We start from the raw sequence: 24,300 nt of genomic DNA, 5'->3' as shown, positions 1-24,300 counted from the left end.
AGTGTGTGGAACAACTAAGAGCAGCTGATCTGCAGACCTGAGACCATGAGGAGGAATGTATGGCTGAATCAACTCAGATAGATACTGGGGGGCAAGACCATTTCGACATTTAAAATCAAATAAGAGAATTTTGATATGATATGATCGGATTTTGTATTTCCTTAATGTTTTCAGTTTTTATATTTTTAAGGCTGAAGAACAGACCATATAAAAGTGGACGTAGCCACATTAACCCACTGGTAGGGTGGCCCAAATGTCTGTATATAATGCACTTTAAATGGACAACATATTTCAAAAGTCACTTCTCTTGTAGTAAAAAGGATGTAGAGTAGCTACAGAGACCAAAACTTTTCTTTCTTTCTTTCTTTCTTTCTTTCTTTCTTTCTTTCTTTCTTTCTTTCTTTCTTTCTTGCTTTCTTTCTTTCTTTCTTTCTTTCTTTCTTTCTTTCTGTTTCTAACCAGGATGGAAACATGTTTATTTGTTACCCTAAAGTTGTTTATTTTAACATGGGGGTCAATGGAGGTGGACTCACTTTTTCAAGGCCGTTCGGGAAATTGCAGATTTTGGCTTTTTAGTTCAGTCGCTTGGGATGAACTAGTGATGAAAGAGAAATTGTAAGAGAAAGAGAATAGTCTAATTGTAAACCATATCAAAATGCTCTTAAACCTTTATCTCTGTGCATGATTGTGTTCAAAAACTGTAGAGACATATCTGATATTCCAAAAGTACAGTTATTCTGACTTGAAATGAATACATCAGAGGCACAATCATTTAATGTATTCAGTGTGACCCTATTGTAATGTAATCATGACTCAGGAATGATTCAGCAGAGGTTTGTTAGTGCACTTTTGGTAATGTAACAGATGACATGTAGCAATGACTTGAATGAATCAGGACCTTATTTCTTTGTGATTCTGTCCCTGAGTGGCTTACATGAGATAGAAATTATATCATGAATAGAATAACATTCAATCCTTCCAAGTGGATAATAAACATCTGTAAACAATCATTCGGTTGTTTGATAGGATAACTCACCACATCATCGATAAATACAATCTCTTTTTCATTCTCATTTCTGCACCATGAAACTCAATCTGCCCTTTGGAAATGTTGGCAATTTCATTTATATGTTTTAGGTGAATTCTGCAATATGTAATATATGGAAATATGGTTATCATTGTGTCATCCAGGATAAGGCGCTGCGGTGGGATCCAGGGGTTTATACGTTTAGCAGAAATCTAAATATAGATATATCCAAAGGCTCATAGACATAATTCTTGCAACAGGAAATAGCTCCCGTATGAAGTCCTATTTCTTCAGCAAAGATATAAATGACTCCACAAGTCATACTTTGCATTCGGAGGATTTAATAGTCTTGGGAGCCTGTGTCAGAAAAGTAATCTTTCTTGGGGGAATTTTATTTGAGCTATACAGTACATTTTGCTACATAAAGCTGTAATTCAGTGTTAGGACCCAGCTAGTGACTCCGTGTAGACTTTTTATTGACAAAATATGAGGCTGAATGAGTCATATCAGAAATGTTTTGGAACTGTACTTATTTTCATAGAGGCTTGCTGAATTTAACGTCCCCTTTGGCCCAGCATTAAATATCTGTCAATGAGACAAACTGCTATTCTGACTTCTTCCATAGCCCAAACCTGGCAACATTCATCTTTGACAGTAGAGAAGACAAGTCATTATAACTTCTAAAATCGTATGGTGTAATCTGAAGAGTAAATAATAAAGCTCTAAAGTTGTGTGTGTGATCCCAAAGCAGTTATTTATTATATACGGTCTTAAAAAACCTTTTTTTTCAGCTCATCCCCTCAGTTAGAAGGAGTGAGTTTTCTTCCCAGTGCTGCCAAGCTGAAGATGAATGCCCCAAGACTTGTTTGCGCTGTGGATTGTCGATACTGTCTGGAGAATGTCAGGTAGCGGATTTAACAAGGAATATGTGAGAAGAGAACCTGCATGGCCAGCACAGGCGCTCTACCGCCGGCACAGAGGGCTTTCTTTTAGGCTCAAAACCCAGCCTAAGCCCTGAAGGCTTTCAGGCTGTGTCACATGGAGCCATTCCACTGCCCAAACTGAATTTCTCATGTGCTGTCGATCAGGATCTGTAGGACACATCTCTGAGCCTGGGATATTAAACCTGGCTCAGTCTGTTGGCTGATGGCTCAAATGTACAAAGAGCCAGAAAACTTTATTTCAATCTCTGATTTTTTTCTGCTTGCTTCCTATTTTGGATATTCTATTTCTGCCCAGAATAATAGTATTGTCATTAATGCCATGTGGTAGAATTATATATTATCCAGTTATCTTCACCCCTATTCTTAGAAACATGACTTTAAAGCCCCATAAAGCTGCAGTGCGTAATAGTTTTGAAGTGTGATCCAGCAAATCTTTCATAATTACCTTTCAGCTTCTTGTAATTAAAGTGGTCTGAGAGAACAGAGAGAAGGTGGAGTTCCCCTTACAAGCCAACCCCACAGGATGTTCTGCTTACAGTGATGTAAGCCTAAAAAAGCAGCAAACCCTCATAAATATTAGTATAAAATGCAAGATAATAAATCGAACAAAACTTTTATCGAAGTATGAGCCATGTTTGTGTGAATGTTCATATGGTTTCCCTCTTCTGATCTGTTTGTGCATTAATTGAGCTTTCTGTTTATGCAGAAACTTGACACACACTGTGGTCTGAGTATGTAATCAGACTAAACCATAATGCAACTTCTCACTGATCAGAGGCACCTCCAAGGAAACCAGTGTATTGAATTTCAACGCAACTTTTCTAAACACTCAAGGCTTTGCTTTCCGATAACAATTAACCTCTGAACGTGGAGACTATTTGATCCGTGACTGCTGGCTCTAGCAGCCATTACTTCAAATAACACAGACAAGCGATTGACATTTCAGGAAAATAAATAATAGTGTTATTTTCTCATATATTTGTCAGGGCCTTTGTTTTTCTAAGAAACCAGAGTCAATAGCTGTTACTGATTAGCTATTAAATTCATTCATACTGTTTTATGCCTCTTTTAACCCCTGGAACTACCTGCATTTTCATTATTCTACAATTAAACTTCACTGAAACCCCTAAAATGTGGACTGGAATTGGATTTACCAGTGTATAACTGCATGTACACAAGAAAGCTTTTTGTCTTGTCTAGAAATAACTTTTAGGGTCAAAAACCTCCTCTGGGAGTAACTGAGTGTCCTTCACTTTTCTTGACTGACAACTGTAGCTAAAAATATAAGATTGTGTTGCGTAACTGGAGGTTAAGCTGCAGGAGAAAGACAAAAACAGTTATGTCAGAACTTTATTGTATCTGAACTTGTTGGACTTTGTTGCCGTTCACTGTCAACAGACAGTCGATTGTATTTACAGGGTTTACCGTGGCAAATCAGCAGAGCTACTCACCTCTGTCTGGCTGCTGCTCTGGTGACAAACCAACTACTCTACTCTTTGGCCCCTATTTAGAAAAGTTTGCCTGCCATGAGACACCAGCAGGGCCTGGTGCAACCGAAGCCAGATCAATTTAAATTTCCTTTCTAAATCTCCTTGAAAAAAGCCCCAACACTGCACCTGCCTTCCCACCTGTGAAGATATTTACAGATATTTTAGTTTGATTACTCTTTGAGGTCATGCGAGTATGAGTATTTGGTCTTGGCAAGGCTTTCTGAAGTTTTCTGGCCTTTACATCATTATATTCATGTCCACACAGAGAAAAGGTCATCGCTTTTGTGCACATTCCATGCTGGAGTATTTCTAAAACCCTGAAACGCAGATGAATATTTGCTATTTAACTAGAGTATGAAATCAGCAGTTTAAATACTAAAACTTAGCATAAGCAGCACAGATCAACTACATTTTTGCTGAGATCTTTAAGACTCATTAATTAAACATTTATGATACTAATTATTTTTTTATTTTTTTAAAGATAGCAACTCTCCATCTCTACCATTGCAGAAGTGTATGCACTTCTGTCAGTTTTTCCTAGGCAACAGATCAGAAATTTCTTTTCTCAGGCAATGTATACGAAAATCCCTCAGTTTGGTTCTACAGTTTTTCAAATAACAGCACAGTTTGGTTTGATTCCAGTTTGACTCATTTCACCTATACACTTCATCTGAACCCAAAAAAAGACTTTGCTCTCTATTGTGCAACACATTAACAGCTGATCTTTTTCTTGGTGTTAAAAAGGCAATGATCTTTTATGTCATCATTGAAAATTGTATTGTTAATGTAATTATTGCACTATTACTGTATCACTTATGCCCATTTAAGATTTTCAGCAAATATATGATGTGGTCAGTACACACTTACAGAAAGCAATCAGAGTCGATTCAACAGCCTTGATGGCATGAAAACCCATGCATAAGGTACAGTATCTGATACTGTTGTTATTCTTATGCTCAGTGATGTTTCATATTGTTGGAAGATGCTCCCTGCTGCAGTCATATTGTTTGCTTTAAACAAGCCACAGCAGGGAAAGGGCGCAGACACAGTGTTGCTCTCGTAAGCATAACAAGATATAATGTCAAGGTTAATTGACCAACAGGGTCCTGTCATATTGGATTAGTGTGGGCTGCTGAAAGTGGATATAACCCAGATGCAATATTACACACACATGCAGACCTCCCCGTGTTAATGCATCCATTCAATTCCATCCAGTTCATAAATCCTGTTTCTCTCATGTGGAGAGAAGCTGTAATACTGAAGATCACAACATTAAACCATTATTTTGTTTACCACTGCATCTCTAAATATGAGTATATGCCAAAGTGCTCCATTTGTGTAAAGATCTGCATTCCTTCTAATTTCCAGTGTCACAGAGAATTACAGGAAATAGCGTTATTAGCTTCAGACATTGCTGCAGCAGGTTCAGCATGAAAGAAATTAGCATTAGCCAATCAGGTTGTAAAACAGCAAGCAGATAGTCTGAGACTAGTTAGATTAATAGTCTTAGTCTTAGTTAGATTATCCAAAAGTCAACAAACCTAAAATGTCCAAAATGACAAAAAGTCCAGTAGAATACATTTAAATGTGTTATAACATTAAGATGTATTAAATGAGAATTACCAAACAACTGTTAAGCTAACATTTTAATCTAGTCATACACTGCCTGACCAAAAAAAAATTTCCTACCTGGAAATAGAATAGAATAGAATAAGCTTTTCTGTCTTTGCAAAGTACCATTGTACAGTGCAATGAAATTTGTTTTTATGTTCTGTGAGGTGCTCAGAGTAAAATACACAAAGCAATTATAAGAACAGCCAAGAATAAAATATAAATATAAAATCAGTCAAGTAAAAAGACACTCGCACACAAAAGTGAGTCCAGTATCAATAATACTATGTGCACAGAGCATAATGCCAGTGCATGTGTCAATATGTTTCAGATGGGAATAAGTTCTTTAACTCTAACTCATACAGTGAGCACCTTCTCATTTCTTTAACAACCATCAGTTTGTAGAGAGCATAAAGACTGGACTGTGTTTCAATGGAAAAGGTTCATGTCATCTAGTGAGTCCAGACTGACCCTGTTCCAGAGAGATGGATGCATCAGGGTGAGAAGGGAGGCAGATAAAATGATTACCCATCATGCCTCGTGCCTACAGTACAAACCTTTTGGGGCCGTGTTGTGATCAGAGGTGGCTTCAGTTGGTCAGGTCTAGGTTCAGTAATGTTATGTGTCCAAAAAATTATGTAAATAAATATGACATTGCATAATGTTAACTTTATAGCGTAATTGCCAAAGTCATATTTTTTCAGATCATAACCAATAGCCAGACAGAGATCCTGGAAAAAGGGTGAGATGATCCCACCTTTTTCCACCATTGACTGATTTCCACAACCAAGCCAAAGGAGTAACAGAGGTGGGACAGGCTGGACTTTTGCACAGCTGACCTGTGTTCCAGAATCCAAGGGATGGTTACGCAGAGCAGTGTATAGTGTGACATATAAGTTGCCCATTGGAAGTACCCCGAGCATAGTGGTTTTGCTAACCTCTCCAGAACAGTCTTTCACTGTTCCACAAATGTTAGCATGGATAGAGTCCTCCACCTGAAGTGACAACAGCTTGCGTCTCCCCAGTTCAACATCTTTCTGGTCACGTTGATATGTTTGTTTACTGTACACGGCCTGTGCTCATATTTAAATCTCCCCAGCGTGGGAGTCGCACACTTACCAAAACGGAAAGTGTTCCTTTTACATAGCGTTCTGGGATCATGATTCCACCTTTGTCACAGCTCTCTTACTACGTCCAGAGGCGTTATAAAGCCATGACAGAGGTGGGACCAAATGATCCACCATTTTGTTTGCACAGACATCGTTCCGGAATAAAGACAAAATATTCTTGGAACAGAAGTTCTGTGTAAAACGGGCTAATGGTGCATAATGAAGCAGCATTGCTAGAAGACTAAAGTTACGCAGATATTGCAATTTGGCCAGAAATTTGACTTTGGCAATTATGCCATGAGACTAATAATAAGCTTATTGATACCGCAGTAAATGTGTTCCATAATTGAAGCTAAGGCTAAATATTAGAGCGATTAAATAAAAACTGACCTATTTGACTTTTTAAAGGTATCATACTGACAGTCTCAGTCCAGTGGAGTTCAGTACTTCACACTTTGGGAATGAGTCAAAGTCTCACACATACGGTTCGTTTTATTCTTATCTCTCTGTGAACTGTATAGATAGTGGACCTTTTTGCAACACCTACTGTACTGTCAGTTTAGAGGACACCAAATGTCAGCCTGGGAAACTTAACTTTTCACTTTCTGCTGCGCTTTCTGTTCCTTGACCTGCTCTCACAGCTGAAAATAAGATAAGCTCTTTTCTGGAAACTAAACCCCACACTGTGCTACATCTGAGCCAAAATCTGTTAGGACGAGGTTTTGTGGCAAGTTGTATTTCCTGTTACGTGGCTAAATATACTGTCATTCAAAACCGTGGTGTTATTGTTTTGGAAAGTTATGAGACACTAAATATAGCTTGTACTCCAGAAAGTAAAAGGAGTTGGGTGTAGAAATGTGCACAGTCTTTCTCCTTTAGTGACGGGTTTGTGTTTTGATTGAAATACACAATCTGCATTTTCAAATTCAAACTGGAGACAACAGATAACTTAGGTACTATATAAGTCTGAGTGTAACATCTCACAGTATGTATGATTATGTGTAAGTGTCTAGAATGTACACTGTTACACATGAAGTGTTAGAATAAAACATGTTTACTTCTCATGAAATGAATAGGAATGTGTCTGAAAACAGACTGATTCCAACTTTCTGGGCAACAGTATATAATACTGAGCGGTTCAGAGTTGTTCCTTCCTTTTGCTCAGTATGTCCCCACTCTAAGTAAAACGAAGCAGGTAAAATAGTAATGATGTGCAACAAAACTACATATACTGAGTTCAGAACTTGTGCTAATACGAGGTGTGTGAGACCAGACAAAGGAGTACTGTAGGGGTGTCAAACATGCAGCCCGGGGGCCAAATGCGGCCCGCCAAAGGGTCCAGTTCGGCCCCTGGGATGTTTTTGCCAAGTGCAAAAATTCCACAGTCTTGAATTGAATTAAGCAAAAAAAAAAAAAAAAAAAATTAGCTTGAATTAAGGAAAAAATTTTTGAATTATGCCAAAAAAAAAAAAATCTTAAATTAAGTAAAAAAAAAAGTTCAATAAAGCCAAAAAAATCTCAAATTTAGCAGAAAATCTTGAATTAAGCCAAAAAAATCTTCAATTTAGCCAAAAAAAAAAATTCTCAAATTTAGCAAAAAATTTTGAATAAAGCCAAAAAAAATCTTCAGTTATGTAAAAAAAAAATCTTGAATTAAGCAAAAAAAAAAAAAGTCTTCAATTAAGTAAAAAAAATCTTGAATTAAGCCAAAAAAATCTAGAATTAACAAATTTTTTTTTTCTTTGTTTTAGTGCAAAAAATAACATTCAATTATGAAAATATTTACATTTACAAACTATCCTGTAACAATAAAATGTGAATAACCTTAACAAATATGAACAACCTGAAATTTCTAAAGAAAATTAAGCACAATTTTAACATTTTTTCTGCCTCCTCCTCAGTGTTTAGTGTCTTTGTAGATCTGATCCATAATGCATATGGAGAAATGAGAAGTTGAGGAATAATATTGTTAAAATTGCACTAAATTTTCTTACGTTTTTTTAGTTTACATTTCAGTTTTTTCTTTTCTTTTTTTTTTTTTTGATAGTTTATAAAAGTAAGTATTTTCATAATTTAATGTTTTGTTTTGTTTTTTTACACTAAAACAAAGACAAAAATTTGGAGTTGTCATTATTTATAGGTTATTATGTTATTATTTTACTGCTCCGGCCCACTTCAGATCAAATTTAGCTGAATATGGCCCCTGAACTAAAATGAGTTTGACACCTCTGGAGTAGTGCATTAGCAGGGGCAGAGTTATGAAGGAACACCTCATTCATGCTTCTCCATCAGTCCTTTATCTGCTGCAGCTAACAGTCTCAGCAGTCGCACACAAACAGATGCAGACATTTTCCCAAGGACTAGTCTTCTGATAAAGATATTCCTCTAGTATGAAATCACCTGAAATATCTCTGCAGTAGGTTATGTTGCGCACTAGACCACTATTCTGTATGTATGCTGATGGCACTCTCTGAGGCAAAAATCTGCTTTTACCATTATACTATGCCATTTTCATGACAGCGCCAAAAAGTCATTTGAGCCTTGACAAACGGCAAACATGGATTTCATCATGCGCAGCCCACCCATTAGAGGAACTCCATTTTCCATGCCATGTCGCACAGCGGAACCAGAGATAAGTGCTGGGAGTTGAAGTGGAGAGCAAAGGCTGGCAATGCTCCCTCTCACTCTCTCTTTCACTTTCTCGCTCTATTTCTCTCTCGAGAAAAGACACTCACACAATGTAGTTAATTAGGGTATGCTTTTATTGCTTTCTGGGACTCAGGTTCCTTTAATTAAGGAACACAGAAGTGCCTTTCACTGGAAGATGTGTGCTTGATGAATAAGATAACATTGGGCTCATGTATTGATTTTGTACAGTAACTAAATGACAATCCATCAGACATTTTCAGCATTGAATACATTCCAACAAGACCGTAGGGGGGACATGCATGCGGAGTTATGAAAGAGGAAATTTTGTGCTGTATTTACTGTGTCTTACATTAATCAGCTTCCATTGAAAGGAGGGGGTAGGGTGTTTCACATTTCCCACTAAATTTAGAAAGGTGATTGCTTATCGCTGCAGTTTGCCAGCTTGAAATGCAAACCTGTCACATCTTTGACACTTCCATTAAAAGACTTGTCTCCTAACCTTAACCTGTGTTTGCATTTCTGTAAGAGCTAAAAGTAGCTGTTCTCAGTTTTGAACTTTGCCACAGTCAAAGCTGTAAGTCTCCAAACTTCAAATACTTTTCAAAGCACTTCAATCCTGTAAAGCCTGAACCATTAAATCATTAACAAAAAATTCCAGCTCTTTGAAATTAGAGCCTTTATCGGTCCTTCTGAACAACCCAATAATATTTTTTTTTTCAAATATCAATTTCCATGTATGACTTTCAATTTTGTATCATATTTGATACATCAGGTCTCAATGCTCAGATGTTATTTTTGAACAAACAAAAAGTTCTGCCTCCTTCCTCATTAATGACCATCTTGTAGTGTCACTAGAAAGGCCTCTGGTGAATGAATTCCTCCCCCCTGGTGGATTATCTGTTTATTGCATGTGTCTAATTGTATACATCAGGGATTTCAAGAAAAAAAATACCACACTGATAATGTAGAGGGCTTCAAAACTCATGTATCAAATATGATACATTTGGCATTATAGGGTCAAAGTTCCTCATGTTTTGCCAAAACAGCAAAAAGAACTAAACAGAAAATAACTAGTATACTTAGTTATGACCATTTGTTTTTTATTGTGTGTTATCTGCATAAGAAAATGACTTAGATGGCACAGAAAATGAAAGCTACAGGGTTAATATTTAACTGATGATTCAAACACATGAAGACTTGTTGTTTCTATGACCTTAGATACAGATACAGATATACCTAAGAAGTGTCAGACTGTTAGATTACTCCCTCTGCTCTCCGCTGGAAATTCGGCTGGTTTTGGATGGGTCATTGTAAACAAAGCCTCTTCAGTTTCACCTCTATTACCACACCACTCTGAGGCAAGGCCCAAGCTGTAGATCCTAAAGTTATTTTAGAGCATCACTCACTGTTTTTTCCTTGGAGGAGAGTGCTTATTGATTTTGTCAACAGAGCATTGATTTTTCTCCTCTCCCTCTCCGTTTGGACCTCGGTGAAGGAACCAGAGCTGAATGCTGGTGAGAAAAACCCCAGAGTGATAGACTGTAATAATATACTTTCTGTTTTGATGGGTCTTTTTGAGTTTTTCAGATAAAGTCTTCAAAGCCCTGACTATTTCTTTGTTGGTCTTCTAAACATTGTTCAGTTAATTTTCGAAGATGAACCTTGACAGTTACTGAATGAGTATGTTAGTCTTTCTTTCTCATTAAGTGCTATGTTCAGAATAATGTACTTTTCAGACCTGACAGCACAAATTGCAGGATTTTTACAGGCTATCTTTACTTTTCAGGGTGGTACACACTGACAAAACCAAAGCATGATCTTGAAATTGTTAATTTGTGTGTCATTCCTCTCTAGGAAAATGAGAGGTGATTTGCCAGGTGTTGAATGAAAGAATAACGGACGGTTATGACTATCGAAAGGAGAAATCTGTTTTGAGGTCCCTCATTATTATGAGCCCATCTGGAGCTGATGCTCTCTTTTCCATCATTGTGTACATGTCTACAGTATGTGTGTGGTGCATACTTGTGTTTATGCATCGGAACACCAGCCCACCTCTATATAAGATGTCACTGTGTTTTGTATCTGACTGTTAGAACCATCAACCAGCGTTGTTGAGCTGAATGTGTGACAGCTTGTATGCAACTAAACTGGTGGCCTATTGTCCAATTATCCCAGTCAGGTCTATACACTGAGCCGAAACATATGGAGGAAAAAAAAACACAACCTGTGCTCTATGCAGAGTAAATTGTGCATAACTGATTTGTCATTTTACAGGCAGTTTTAATTACACAAACATTGCTTTTGTGGCAAAGCTGCTAAAAAGGCAGTAATAATCTGATTGTAAATTACACTTGAAAGCACTTTTCTGAAACAGCTGTCTCTATTAATTTAATTTATACAGTGAAAACTTTCAGAATCCAGAAAGAAATGGGCTTTTTTGATAGAGTCCCAATGTGGCTTTTTACATTACTCCCTTCATGTTCTATAATTTTATGACTAAGCTTTGATGTTAGTGTAAGAAACTGACTTTTTGATAAGAACTGTTAAAACTGACATTTTGACAATGGAATGAAAGAGAAAAAATATTCTTTTGTTCGCCTACTTTCTCTTTGCAGAAAAATGCATGCTCTGATATAATTAAACCAGCTAAGTTGGCTCTATTTACATTGACATTTTAGTGCCTGAGAAATGTTATTATTGTTAAAAGTACAGCCTGCCTAGTGGGGAAAGAGGTCTCAATACAAAAGAGTAATTAAGAGTAATTCAAAGATAATATTGGTGCTGAGACAATGTGAACAATATGTGTCAAAACCCTGTGAACCTGCTCTGTTTTACAGCATCAGTGGCCTGTCATAGTTGGACTGATGCCTCTGAATTACATCCCGCAAATTTGCTGCGGCTCTCAGTCTCAGGAAGTTCTGTGTTGCTGGAGATTGCTGTGAAGGTGTCAGGTGTCTGAGGAGTTTTGTTTGTGTGTGTGGGTGTGTGTGTAAATTCTGAGTGGAAAATGCCAACATCTGTTACTTCCACTAAACTGGCTGAAGCCGCTCAGTGAGGTCTTGTCCCACTAGTCAGGCCTGAACTCTGGCTTAGGTGTTTTATTTGGAGTGCTACCTCTGCGGAGAAACACCCATTTTCTGCTTTTATCTCACCTGTCACTTCTACAATACCTTTTTCAAACTTCACTTCAAATACTGTGTGACCCCAGGGAAAATGTTGTTTTCCTTTGTGCAAGATGCAGCGATGTTTTATGTCTTTCAGAGGTCTCATCCAAATCTTCCTCTTTCATCTCTCCTCAGTGCCATCATGGGCCATTGTCTCTATTGCCTTTGTGGCGATCATCCTGGTGTTGGCTTGCTGCTTCTGCATCTGCAAAAAATGGATATTCAAGAAGAAAAACAAAAAGAAGGGCAAAGACAAGGGCAAAAACGCCATCAACATGAAGGATGTCAAGGATGGAGCCAAAACCGAGGTAAAGACTTTCAACTGTTGTTGCTTAAAACTTAACATAACCCTCCCTTGCACTTTAATTTTTTAAGGCATTTAATGAGAGTGTGTTTGGTTTGCATCCTCCTACTTAAAGTTCATGAAGTAAATCTTAAAATAGATCTGATAATGTTTAGTGTTTTTATGTTCTTTGCTGTTTCACATAACTTTCCTCTTAAGTTTTCTTATTTAATGTGATAGAGAATGATTGGTTATGTGATAATAGCGTCAAACATTTAGTTTTGCTTTTACCAAAAGGAACCAAACATAATTTCACTGTAAATACGGTGAATCTTTAGAAAAATTCAAAACTTGTCAGGAAGCAGCTTCAGTGCTACATGATTTTGTACAGTTTATGTATTTTATTGCTCAATAAATTATTCAACTACTATTTTAGTTACTTTTTTAATAACATAGATTTTAGATACTATTTCACAAACTCTACTTACAGAGTAAATGGAAGTCATTTTTATGACTTCAGTTTGAGGACAGTATTTGTACTTTTTCTCCAAAGTTCTGTTCCTGTGAGTGTGTTTTTTTGTCATATAAGGACCTGCTCACTTGTTGAAGAGTGTGAGTAACGTTTGCCGTGTAATGAAGTGGTATCCACCCAGAGAAATGACATCACCAAACGATAAACAAATGGGAGGAAATTTAATTAAACTCTACCTTTCAACTGCACAGAATGGAAGGCTATGAAACTCTGACATGTCAAATGGAGTTAGCACACTAATTACACCAGCAGATCATCATTATGCTGCCATCCTCAGTGGAAATTTGTACAAAGTATTTTTAATTTGCAGCAACACCGCTATTGGAGACAGGAATAAAACTTACTACCGTAGGCATTAATTTGTCTTATTTAGTTGTACAAGACTCAAAATAAGTCATGAAATCATCCTATTAATCAAAGAAGAGCTTTTTAAAGATTAAGTTGTTGACTTAAAGACTACTGAGTTTAAAGACAAAGTTGTTTTGTCATAAAATGATGAAAGGTGCAGAGGTCTATCAGACTGCCCTACAGTATAATGCAGTGATTTTCTAAACTCATCAGAGAACATAATCCAATCACTTCCAATATTCTGCCAGCTTTTTCAACTGTCATTTAAAAAAAAAAAAACACCAATCAAAATACTATTTAGTGTCTGTTATCAATCAATCTGCCAGTTCCGAGGCAAGCGGTCATTTCTCCTGGTGTGCCCAAACTCTGGTGTGTTAACTCCTGTGTGTGGTTGTTTTAATTTGTGTTTCTTCCTTCTATGTCCTCCTTATCTGTGTTGTGTCTGATGACTGTTCGGGATGGTCACTGGCGGTAGGTTCCTAATTGCTGTTGGATCTTCTTAAGCCTGCTGCTCTGACGTTTTTTATAGCCTCTTGACAACAACTTACTCCCATAGAACCAAATATATGTAACTATGCATACAGTACATGTATATCTGCTGTATATATGTGTGTACAACCTGCATATGCACATATATATGTATGAAAAAACACTGGGTGCGCATTGACATGGTTGAACCACACTGATTTTTGTGCCAAGCTAAAGTCTCTTGCCTTTTGAATCTGAAATTTGCATTTCAAACGAGTGGCGACAGGCAAATGTATAATGATTGAGAGGCTCCACAAGTAGGTGTTTTTATAACTCCTTTGAGACTGCTGATTAAAAAAACGCTTTTGGCGTATAGTAACATTCACATTCTCATCTCTCGACCCAAGAGAAAAAGGTCATACCTTTCCTGGGAAATAGATGACTAAAAGATGGATTATTAAATTGTGTGAAACGGTGTCCAAAACATGAGCATATTTCATTTCCTCAATCATTTTACTTGCTATACTTTGTCTTTTTCATGTGTCAAAGATAAGTCGTTACTTTGGAAAACAAACCTAAAAAAGTGATACAGATTTGGTTGCAAAAGGCAGAGACCAAGTGGCTCAGTGGAATTTTTAAACCAATCAGTGTTGTTCAGCTTTTTTGCTTTCACATGAGCAACTTGACAAACTAATAGGTGCAGGCCCTGAAGTACATTACAACCCCTGTTACCGACACCTACCCACCCACCGCTGGCATGATGCTTCTTAGCTACCATCGGCATAGGGGATAACATAAAGGCTGTAGGGTTATGATGACAATGTGACTGTATGTCTGAGAGCATAACCAGACTTGGGAATGGGGAATCACACACAAGAGCACCAGTTTGTACGACAGAGAATGCTCTGCATGCCTAATGAAAAAGACATCTTGGAAGGCAACTTTTGATGCTGAATGAATGACCTTGACAAGTAGTCCTGCCTCTTCAATCGCATGTTGTATTATAACAAAGTCCTCGACACCCCTTTCACCCAGCCCTTCCCTTTTTCCCTCCCCCTCTCACCTCTGAAGCCACCACCTGCTACCCACACTCTCACCTCACTGCCAGGCTAGAAAAAGGGCAACCTCCCTTCTCACTCTTCCAATTCAGACATTTCCCACTTGATTTTGCCAGAGACTTGATCTGCTTGAAATACCATCAAGGGAATTGTCTTACTGTGATCTCTCCTGGAAGCATTTCTCTCTCCTCCTTACTGTCTTCTGCCTATATCTCTCTCTGCCTATCCCCCCTTCTTTCTCCAATGCCTGCCCATTGCTCTCATTTCTGGCACCATCATTTGATCTTTCCTCCCTTTAGACAGAAACACCCAGAGATTGATAGAAAGGCATCATCAGGGGACCAGGCCCGGGGCTTTTGTGCATCACAGAGCATGTCCTGGTGTTAACTGCTATGGTGTTTTAGTGCTTGCTTCCCCCGTTTCCCCTTATACATCATAAAACAAGTGGCAGCTTTTACAGGAGTAGGTCCACTGGCAGGACCTGGGCGGGGAACGGCTGGCTGGGTGCTAGCACCAGCGACAAACAGGTGGCACTGACTCTTGGTGGGTGTCTCCTTCAGGCCTTGAAGGATGAGGAGGATGCTGAGACAGGGCTGACTGAAACGGAGAAAGAAGCCGAGCCTAAGGAGGACCAGAAACTGGGCAAATTACAATACTCCCTGGATTACAATTTCACAGAGAATACGGTAAGGGTCTGTTCTCCAGATCTCTTTCACTGTGTGTCGTTGTTGCGAAAGGTCCTCCTTCGTAAGTATGGTCACACCCAGCCGCTGAGGTGATCCAATTTATCATCCCTCCATTTTTAACCACAGATAATAAACAGGACTCAACTTGGGTTTTGCACAACATTTTCTTATTTTGCATTAGGATCACTTTAACAGAGTTTGTGTATATTTATGTAAATCAAGATACATTTGTGTCATCTTTTCAGTATTTTATCCATACACGGTGCTTTTACTGGCTTGAGAGAATAGAATGAGGCCATAATAACCATGACATTTTAGTCTGAGTGTTTCTTTGTGAGCTTCATGTGTCCATAAGTTCCTGGATTAGTGTGTAGGTTAGATATTCAGATAGTTAACCACACTTAATTAGCAAGGTCAATGCAGTGTCTCCTTGAAAGGACAGCACTACGAAACTTTTTGTGGTTATATTTAGGCGTAGGCATCATTTAGTATGGGTTAGGGAAACATAACACAGCTTGGTTTAATGCAGGAAAAGTCCTCTGTAAACAGTCTGGGAGCAATCTCACATGGGTATCATGCTGGTCGAGTTTGCACATTTACCACTCTAAAAGACTTGCTACTGGGACTTCCTCTCAGAATTATTCCTTTCTTTCTCCTTGATTGAAAACAGCCCCTGCAGATATCTGTCTGCCTTATTTTTCCAGCGAATGCGTTTTAAAAAGCAGAGTGAAGAAGCACATCAGCTTCCTCGCACCAGATGTTATGTGACAGATAATAGACACGGTGCGTGAACAGCACTGTCCCTCTCTGGGCTAGCTAACTCCCTATTATAAACAGAATTGACAGCCTAAGATTACACAGTAACACTGCTCCTATACACACAAAGTCACTCACAACAGTAGAACAAGTACATCACCCATTCCTCCCCCAAAAACTGAAAAAGACCTGAAAATATTTTATGCTCATACTATACCCAGTGTCAGGAGGCATGTCATGTTCACATTCACTAGTTATTATATAATATTAATTGAAAATAATTATATATTATCACTATTATCTGTCAGTTTTATGAATTAACCTGTTCATCTTCACAAATATTAAATGATCAGCAATGGTGTTAAGAACATTCAAAGTTGCAGCATTAGTCAACCAGGCCTTTTTCAGAGAGAACATACCAAAGTATTGAGTCATTTCATTAAAAGAAAAAGGAGAATATTACATTTCACACTTTTGATCTGTCATGTAGTGGGAGACAATGACAGGTCTTTCTATCAGGTTCTTGATTACACTGGTAATAAGCTCCACAGTGGAGCTAAAGTATAATGAATGGATGACAGTTTTCATGGTTTGTGACACTGACCTCATAGTAATGGAGCTCAGCTCACTGTCACTGCAGCTACCTCTGAAGTTGAAGACACTGAAAACGGACAGATGTGGAAAACCAGGGACACAGTAGCTTACCTGACCCACATTCATTTCAAAGACAGAGACAGTCCACAGATATAGTGGCTTTCACAGTTGTCTTTTAATCCTTGGGATATGAAGTTAATTCAATCAGTGTGAATACTTTCAAGGATAACTGGTTCACATGATTGTCTGCACAGCTTGGTAGTAGGTTTATTTACATCATACAGTGAAAGCTGACAGGTAAGCAAAGGGGTCTGTGCAAAATATCCGTTGTCACTGAAAAGGTGGTAGCTTAAAGAGCAGGTAGTCTTGCATTGGCAGACCTATCTCCGCACTTTGTTAGTGCTGTGCCAATGGTGGACATAGTCTGACATCCTCTATTATCTTAGTTTTGGAATACACATTAAACCCTGCAGAGGACACAGCTACAGCACCTTTGGACATAAGTGTCAGGAGAAAAGTTTTGGTGGAACATGTGCATGAGAGAGCTCGCTATGGTGTTAATACGATTAAATCACTACAAAAGAAAATGCCACATAAGAAGACGTGGCATTTTCAACATGTCAGCGTAGCTCGGAGGTTTCTTTTTTTCATATATCAAGAAAAGGCTTTCAGTCCACACAGATACAGTGGAATGAAGGAGAATGTCCATCCAAGATCAAAATATCTGCCCTGATTCTGTCAGAACACATCCAGAGAGTTAGACTGATGAGAGGCTACACATCGCCAATGTCCTGACATCACATGTGGGCTAACCTCTTTACCAGGGGCTTCTACAATCCATCCTTTATTAACATCTTTTAACCTGTTTACCTCAAACCATGTGCTGCTGGATTTTAATGTATATATTCAACAGAATTATAGTGTATGTTGTAGCATCAGAAAATTACATCTCCCATGATGGCTTTTTGCATATCATTGAACATATAATACATAACTAGTTTTAAACTGTCATAGTGTCACATGCTTTGTTTTCAGCATTTTTAAAGTTTTCAGAATTGTCAGATGTGATCCCTTCTGACTAAAAAATATGCAACTTACAATCATATTTGGATTAAGAACTGACTATGCCAGGCTTAAGTATTATGTCAGATAAGTTAACCCCCCCCCCCCGAAAAAAAAAAAAGATTAGAGTTCTAATGACAAAAATGGCATAGTATTAACAAAAAAAAAAAAGAATGAGACATTCATATTTATGTATTATGTATGACAATGCTGAATTTATCCCGCATGTGTATGGACGTCATACAAGTGTGCTTGTGGTGTTTGAAAAGTAAGGAACATATGGTGAAATATAAGCTAACAATAAGCTTCATAGACACCAAGTATTCACTCCAGTTTGTCATATGGAAGACAAAAGATACTCCCTCATTTAATATTCTGCTGTTAAACCATCTCAACCACTTAACATAGTAATTGCCTCTGTTTAAGAAGAGATTTTAGTCCTGTGATTGCCCCAAAGCTCTGTCTGTAAATCTTTTGCTCTGTTAAGAAAAGGGGGAATGCACATGTGTCTGTGTGCATCTGTATCTGTGTGTGTTTATCACATTAAGCCAGAATTGAGAAGACATGCAGATTAAAGTCAAGTCCTCATGGCACAAAGTCTCAGCTTTGTTTCTGTCTGTTAACCACTACAACTGGCGGCTGCCCCTGGTGTTGATGATACTGGCTTTTTACACTAATGAGACTTTGGTTTTGTAAAAGACCCAAATCACTCAGGGAGTAGCGACGCGGCTAGATCAGGCAAATACACAGCAAATGAAGCACAAAGAGCCCTCTCAACACAGCAGGAAGAGAATTATAATGCCATTCCTACTTTCAACATCATTACCATATTCATTGCTCTTTTTGCAGGTCAAGAGCAGGCCTATTGTATTGTGTCCAGTCAGAATATATGAATTTCAAAGTCATTATTACAATCCCAAATAGCTCACAAAGCTGCTGCCGTAAATATTAGTCAGAAAAGACTAGACAATTGGACGTCTTTGGATGTGTGTGTATGTATGTATGTGTGTGTGTGTGTGTGTGTGTGTGTGTGTGTGTGTGTGTGTGTGTTGGTCAGAGCAGGACCATGATGCACTGGGACAAAGCCCTCCATCCAAGATAAGCTGCCAAGGGCTGAGTCACCATCCTGTACCCTTTCTGGTCAGCATGCTGCTCACTGAACTGAAGAGTAACACACAGACAGAGAGGAGTTAATACCAGCAGCCGTCTGCTGTGATAGGGCAGAGTCCTTAGTTAAACAGAAACACCCACACAGATGTGCAAACACAAAGCCACAGCTATCTGTGTCTAACAACCATAGTGTGGTGGGATTTTCCTCTAGAAGTTGTAATGATGAATTTTTGATTAGTTGTAACAGATGCATTCATTTATGAAATGAATAAGCCACTTTTTGATTCTGTCTCCTCAAATGTGAACGCTTTCACTTTTTGATGAATGAACGATTTTTAGATTTTTATTGTTGCAAGGATTTCATGACTGATAGTAATATATTATTTTGGACACTTTTCAGGATTTTATGGGCTAAAAGCATTACACAGGATTAAATGATGATTAAAAGATTACATTAGCTGCATATGCACTGTATGCAGTGGAATTAAGCTACAACCAAAAAATGATCATATAACACAAACATCTCAGTTGTAATAATAGATCTGTTTTCCAGGAGTTGGTCCTTTCAGTTAAACCAGTTGTGAGATAATGAGGAGGAGTAATTGGTTTTAAACAAGGTTTTTGACTGTTTTGGGAAACACCTCTTCAGTTTCTGTTGTAAACATCAGTTGTTGTGTCACAGCAAAGAGAAACATAGAATGATCTGAAGGACTCAACATTTCCAACCACTCCTTGCTTTCATCTTGTCTGAAGCATCAGTGCCTCTCTCAGTAAAGATGTGTGACATGCTATGTCTACCACAGACTGTGCTAATGCATGGGTGGAGATCAAAAGGACAGAATGGAAGGATGAACCGGTCCCAGCACTGCAGTGAAAAGCAGGGTTGTGATGTTGGTACATTAGGTATAGGTAAATGACAGCTACAGTAATTGTGCACATTCCACTTGACATTTGGTGTATGTAACTATTTCACAGAGATTCAGGTGTGCAATTATTTTATGTCAGAAAAATCTGTTGAAATTGTGGCAGGATGTCATTTTAGTGTTTCAGTGGTAATGTCAGAAAATGTTGTGCATAATCTAGAGAGCAGCAGCTCCATATGTTCCATAATGTCCCTGTCCTGTTCTCACTGGTGTAATGTATGGTGCTGTTGTTTATGAGTGTGTGTACATGCCATGTGACCTTTCATACCAGAATCTCACCACCATCTAATGCAGATCTGCACTCAGACATAAATACCATGGGAATGCTGACTTCTCTTATACTCATGCTTTACTGGTGATGGTGTACCCAGACTTAACCCTACCTGAACTGGCATACTCCAGCTAGTACAGGGCATTGCATGTGCTGACAAACTGAGGCAAGAAACATTAGAGCAAGGCTCTTTAGCCGATTGGGATATTAGTTATATAAACACTTCTCAGGGAAAGAGCTGCTCTGGAAGCAGAAATAATCTCATTAGTTGAATTAAACATTAATGTCTGGAGACAAACATGCACAGCTTTTAAAGCTGAAGCATCAGTGTGGCTGACAATCCTGAAAAGCAAAGATGAAACCTCCTAGAATTGTCCACAATCCTGAGCAGTATGTAGGATTCTATGTGGGATAAAAGACCTGGACAAGAAATACTGTAGATGGAGTAATGTCATTTCTTATGGTGTCAAATCAGTCTCCACGACAGCAGAAGAAATACCATAAATGAAAACTATGTTTTGTTTTTTGGGGTTTTTTTTTTCTTCAGATTTTTATTTAAAAATTTTGAGAAGATTTCAGCATACATTGAAATTACATTGTGGTCACGTAACAAGTATGGGACCAATGACCAATCTTTCCATTCTCAACATTTCAGTTTTTCTTTTTTTTTTTTTGTAACAATAAACGAAACGATTGAACAGTGAACAATGGATACATTGTTACATAAAGAAAACACGCACGAAAGACCAAGAGACTTTGACCTCCTCTCTCTCAAAAAGAAAAAAAAATATATAAATAAATAAAATATAAAAAGTAGAATTAATTAAGAAAACTATGTTTTACATCTGAAGACATCAGAAAAAATAGTCAGTGAATGTTGAGTCAGATTTGTACCACTACCGGTGTGTTCACAGTCTAGTAAGAATTTGATATTTGTCTACATGTACTACACCTTTGGTACCAAAATGTTATCAAGACCTGATATTTACTTCAACCAACGAGATTATTTTATTTTAAGGGCAACATAGTTTCTCATAGTCGAACAAATATCATATCTCAATATCTCCAGTTTTCCCAGTGTAAGATTTTTTTTTACATCCTCAAGTGCCATATTTACATAAATAGTGTCCAGACCTCCATGAACCTCAACTACAGACAGTAACAGATACTGTGCTTTAGACACAGGCCTGTTGTATTTGAACAGAAAGCCTCATTTTCATCTGCTCCAGTTTGTTCTGTCAAAGTTAGTGCATCTTACTGTTAACACATACACCAGCAGTGACTAAAATCACATCATAGTGCTTCAGATGAGAAATAAAAAGGAATGGGAATTAAAGCAGTAAAACAGTACATTTTGTTTCGTTTTGTTTTTATTTACTCATGTCAATATTTTGAGACCGTGCTTTCAATGAATAGTATTTTATTTTTTATTTGAGGAAATACATATAAACAAACATTACCAAGTGGAGGTCATTGTTTCCCACTTTGTTATTTACCAAAGTGTGTTTGGTTGCACCACACAGAAACTGATGCAGCTCCCGACAGCTGTACAGCTCCATGCCTGAGTGCCCTGGTCAGCCTCCAGATTGCTGCTTGATGGCTGCCTGATAGGAAGTTGATTGACTGACTAGCTGGGCCTCCTGAGAGGCCTTTGAGTAGAGGCTCTGACTGGCAGGTCAATCAGCCTCCAGGCTCCCCATTGTGGTTATCAATTATCACCCTTATGTGTAGAGAAACTTCCCTCATTCCTGGCCTGACATATCCTGACTTTTGGTCAGTCCTCAGCCAAAGCAAACATGACCTTCTAACACTGGCACCATAATATATGGAAGATGAGCAATACCTGTGGTTACATCAAATCAAAATCAAATCAAATTTTATTCATATTCAAATACATACATGTATTTTAGCCTTTTTTCAAGTATTGCTTTAAAAATGTTGAGTGGATAAACAAGCCTCAGTTTTTAAAAAAGGTTTTCCCACTTAATGTGTTTTCTGACCTTTACAAAGCGTCAGTGTGCTTGACAGAAGATGGTAACACATTTTTTAAGTAAGTTACAATGTAGCAACCATTTATTTCATATGACTGATCAAATGTCTCTGCTCCTAGAATATGAGAAGGCGACGCCATTTTTGGCATTTTCCCAGATATTCCCATTTTAAAAGACGGCCAAAGCTACTGGTTTTGTTTGTTTCTTCAAAGCTTCTCAGTTGTTCAGAAAGCGATTACTTTTGTTCACAGTTCACAATATCTTCCTCCTCTACTGTGTTTATGACAGCCACGTGTAGAACACATTCAGTGTAACCTTGTTCATTCTGTCCAAATCAGATGATGGAAGTGCGCCTAATTTGCTTTTTTTCAAAATTTGAATGTTTGCTTTAAATTTACTTGACAGTTAAAGGAAAAACAGGTAATGAGACTATCCTCATGCTGTCATTATGAGGAAGTAAAGCCCGTCAAAATCCAGCCCTCTTGAGTTTTGCAGTATTTATCTGCTTTGATAAACTCTGAATGGATGTTGGTGGGATGAAGGTTTGGTGGACCTGTGTGCTCTCTGACCTCCCGTTCCTCTGTTTTATAACCTTTGCCTTCCTCTTTCAGCTCATAGTTGGAATCATCCAGGCGGCAGAGCTGCCTGCTATGGACATGGGTGGAACATCTGACCCATATGTAAAGGTCTACTTGCTGCCCGATAAGAAGAAGAAGTTTGAAACCAAGGTCCACAGGAAGACCCTGAATCCTGTCTTCAATGAGCAGTTTACGTTCAAGGTAAAAGAGACTCCCTTTGCCTCTACTAAAAGCATACAAATATTGGAAGCATGTTTTTGCAGCTGCAGACTTTTTGGTTACGCTGACAGTCTGATTTGCATGCAGCCATGAATACTGGGAAGGTGTGGAGACAGTAACCAGCTGGCACATTAACAAGCTTCTGACAGAATATCTCTCATACACACAGTTACACTCATGCACACAGAGAAGCTCAGTATGATTGGGATTAATACAGGTGGATGCACCACCACACCCTGGCCTTGCCTCAGCCATAATGGATGCGTGGTTGTTCAGCAGTGAGGAAAGTTTATTCACCCAGCAGTGAAGAACGCAGGTGTTTGGTATAAGTTAGCCATAAAGTGATGTGATATCCATCTCACAACCGGTTGTATTTGCATTTTTATTGTAGTACTTAATTCTGAATCTGTGATGTATCATGGAAAAAGGGCAGGTCATTAGAGACTGCTGTGACAGTACTGAATAAACAGGGCTTTTATGAGATAATGTCAAGGACAACGCAGACAATATTTACCCCTCACCTGTATTTTCCACTGATAACGCCGTCATTCAGGGAAGGGAATGAAATGCAGGAGCAACCCCCATCATCGTTCATCCGCCACAGAAATGCACACATTAACTCTGCTGGACATGTAATTAAATTTAGAATGAGGTATCATCAACAGTCACTGATGACTTTATATAAAATATGCAAAACTAAAATTTACACAACTTTTCTGCTCTGAGTTACTGTTCAAATGTGACAAGTTAAAAACTATCTATTTTTAGTGATTTTGAGTGATGACACTTCATGTTAAGGTGCATTTATTTGCCATTTTTCTGATTAGCATATTATTAGCAAATATTCTTAATTGGTCATTACGAAGTCTATGCATGACTGTATTTTACAAGTATTATGCCATTACATAACAGCTTTTTCTTTTTTCAGATGTTAATTATGTTTTATGATGTGGCAGTACCATAAGACCTAATGAATAATTTGTTTTCTGTTCATTTTATGACACTATTGTAGTATATGCCTATCAGTTGTTTATTTCGACACTTACCATACACCTAATGTTGAGCCAGTTCGTTGGTGTTGAACTCTGGAACACTTATGTTTATGTTTATGTTTATGCATTTGGTTATGGTTATGTTTACGCTTTTTTCCAAAGCGACTTACAGGGGAAAACCAATTAAATCACTCAATCAATCAAAATTTTATTTATATAGCGCCAGATCACAAAAAAAAAGTTATCTCTTGACATTTTATATATAGAGTTGGTCAAAACCAGACTCTAAGGCAATTTACAGAACCCCAACAGAATCCTCCAGGAGCAAACACTTGTGACTGGTGACAGTGGCGAGGAAAAACTTCCCTTTAACAGCAGAAACCTCGAGCAGACCCAGACTCCTGGAGGATGGCCGTCTGCCTTGACCAGTTGGGG

General features: G+C 38.1%; 1 protein-coding gene across 2 annotated transcripts in view; it reads left to right on the top strand.

Annotated features, from left to right (window-relative positions):
* Nucleotides 1–24,300, top strand: part of syt1a (synaptotagmin Ia) — a 218,795-nt gene that overhangs the window by 160,847 nt on the left and 33,648 nt on the right. The window contains exons 5-7 of one of the 2 annotated variants that reach the window (XM_030150191.1): nucleotides 12,130–12,302; nucleotides 15,244–15,369; nucleotides 22,688–22,855. In XM_030150191.1, coding sequence (XP_030006051.1) covers nucleotides 12,130–12,302; nucleotides 15,244–15,369; nucleotides 22,688–22,855 — 467 coding nt within the window. The remainder of the gene's footprint in view (nucleotides 1–12,129; nucleotides 12,303–15,243; nucleotides 15,370–22,687; nucleotides 22,856–24,300) is intronic. The other variant, XM_030150192.1, reaches the window with a different exon arrangement.

The sequence above is a fragment of the Sphaeramia orbicularis genome, chromosome 12 (assembly GCF_902148855.1).
Source record: "Sphaeramia orbicularis chromosome 12, fSphaOr1.1, whole genome shotgun sequence".
In the NCBI taxonomy this organism is placed as follows: Eukaryota; Metazoa; Chordata; class Actinopteri; order Kurtiformes; family Apogonidae; genus Sphaeramia; species Sphaeramia orbicularis.
Note: the sequence above shows the minus strand (reverse complement) of the source record. Positions and strands in the feature narration are given on the sequence as shown.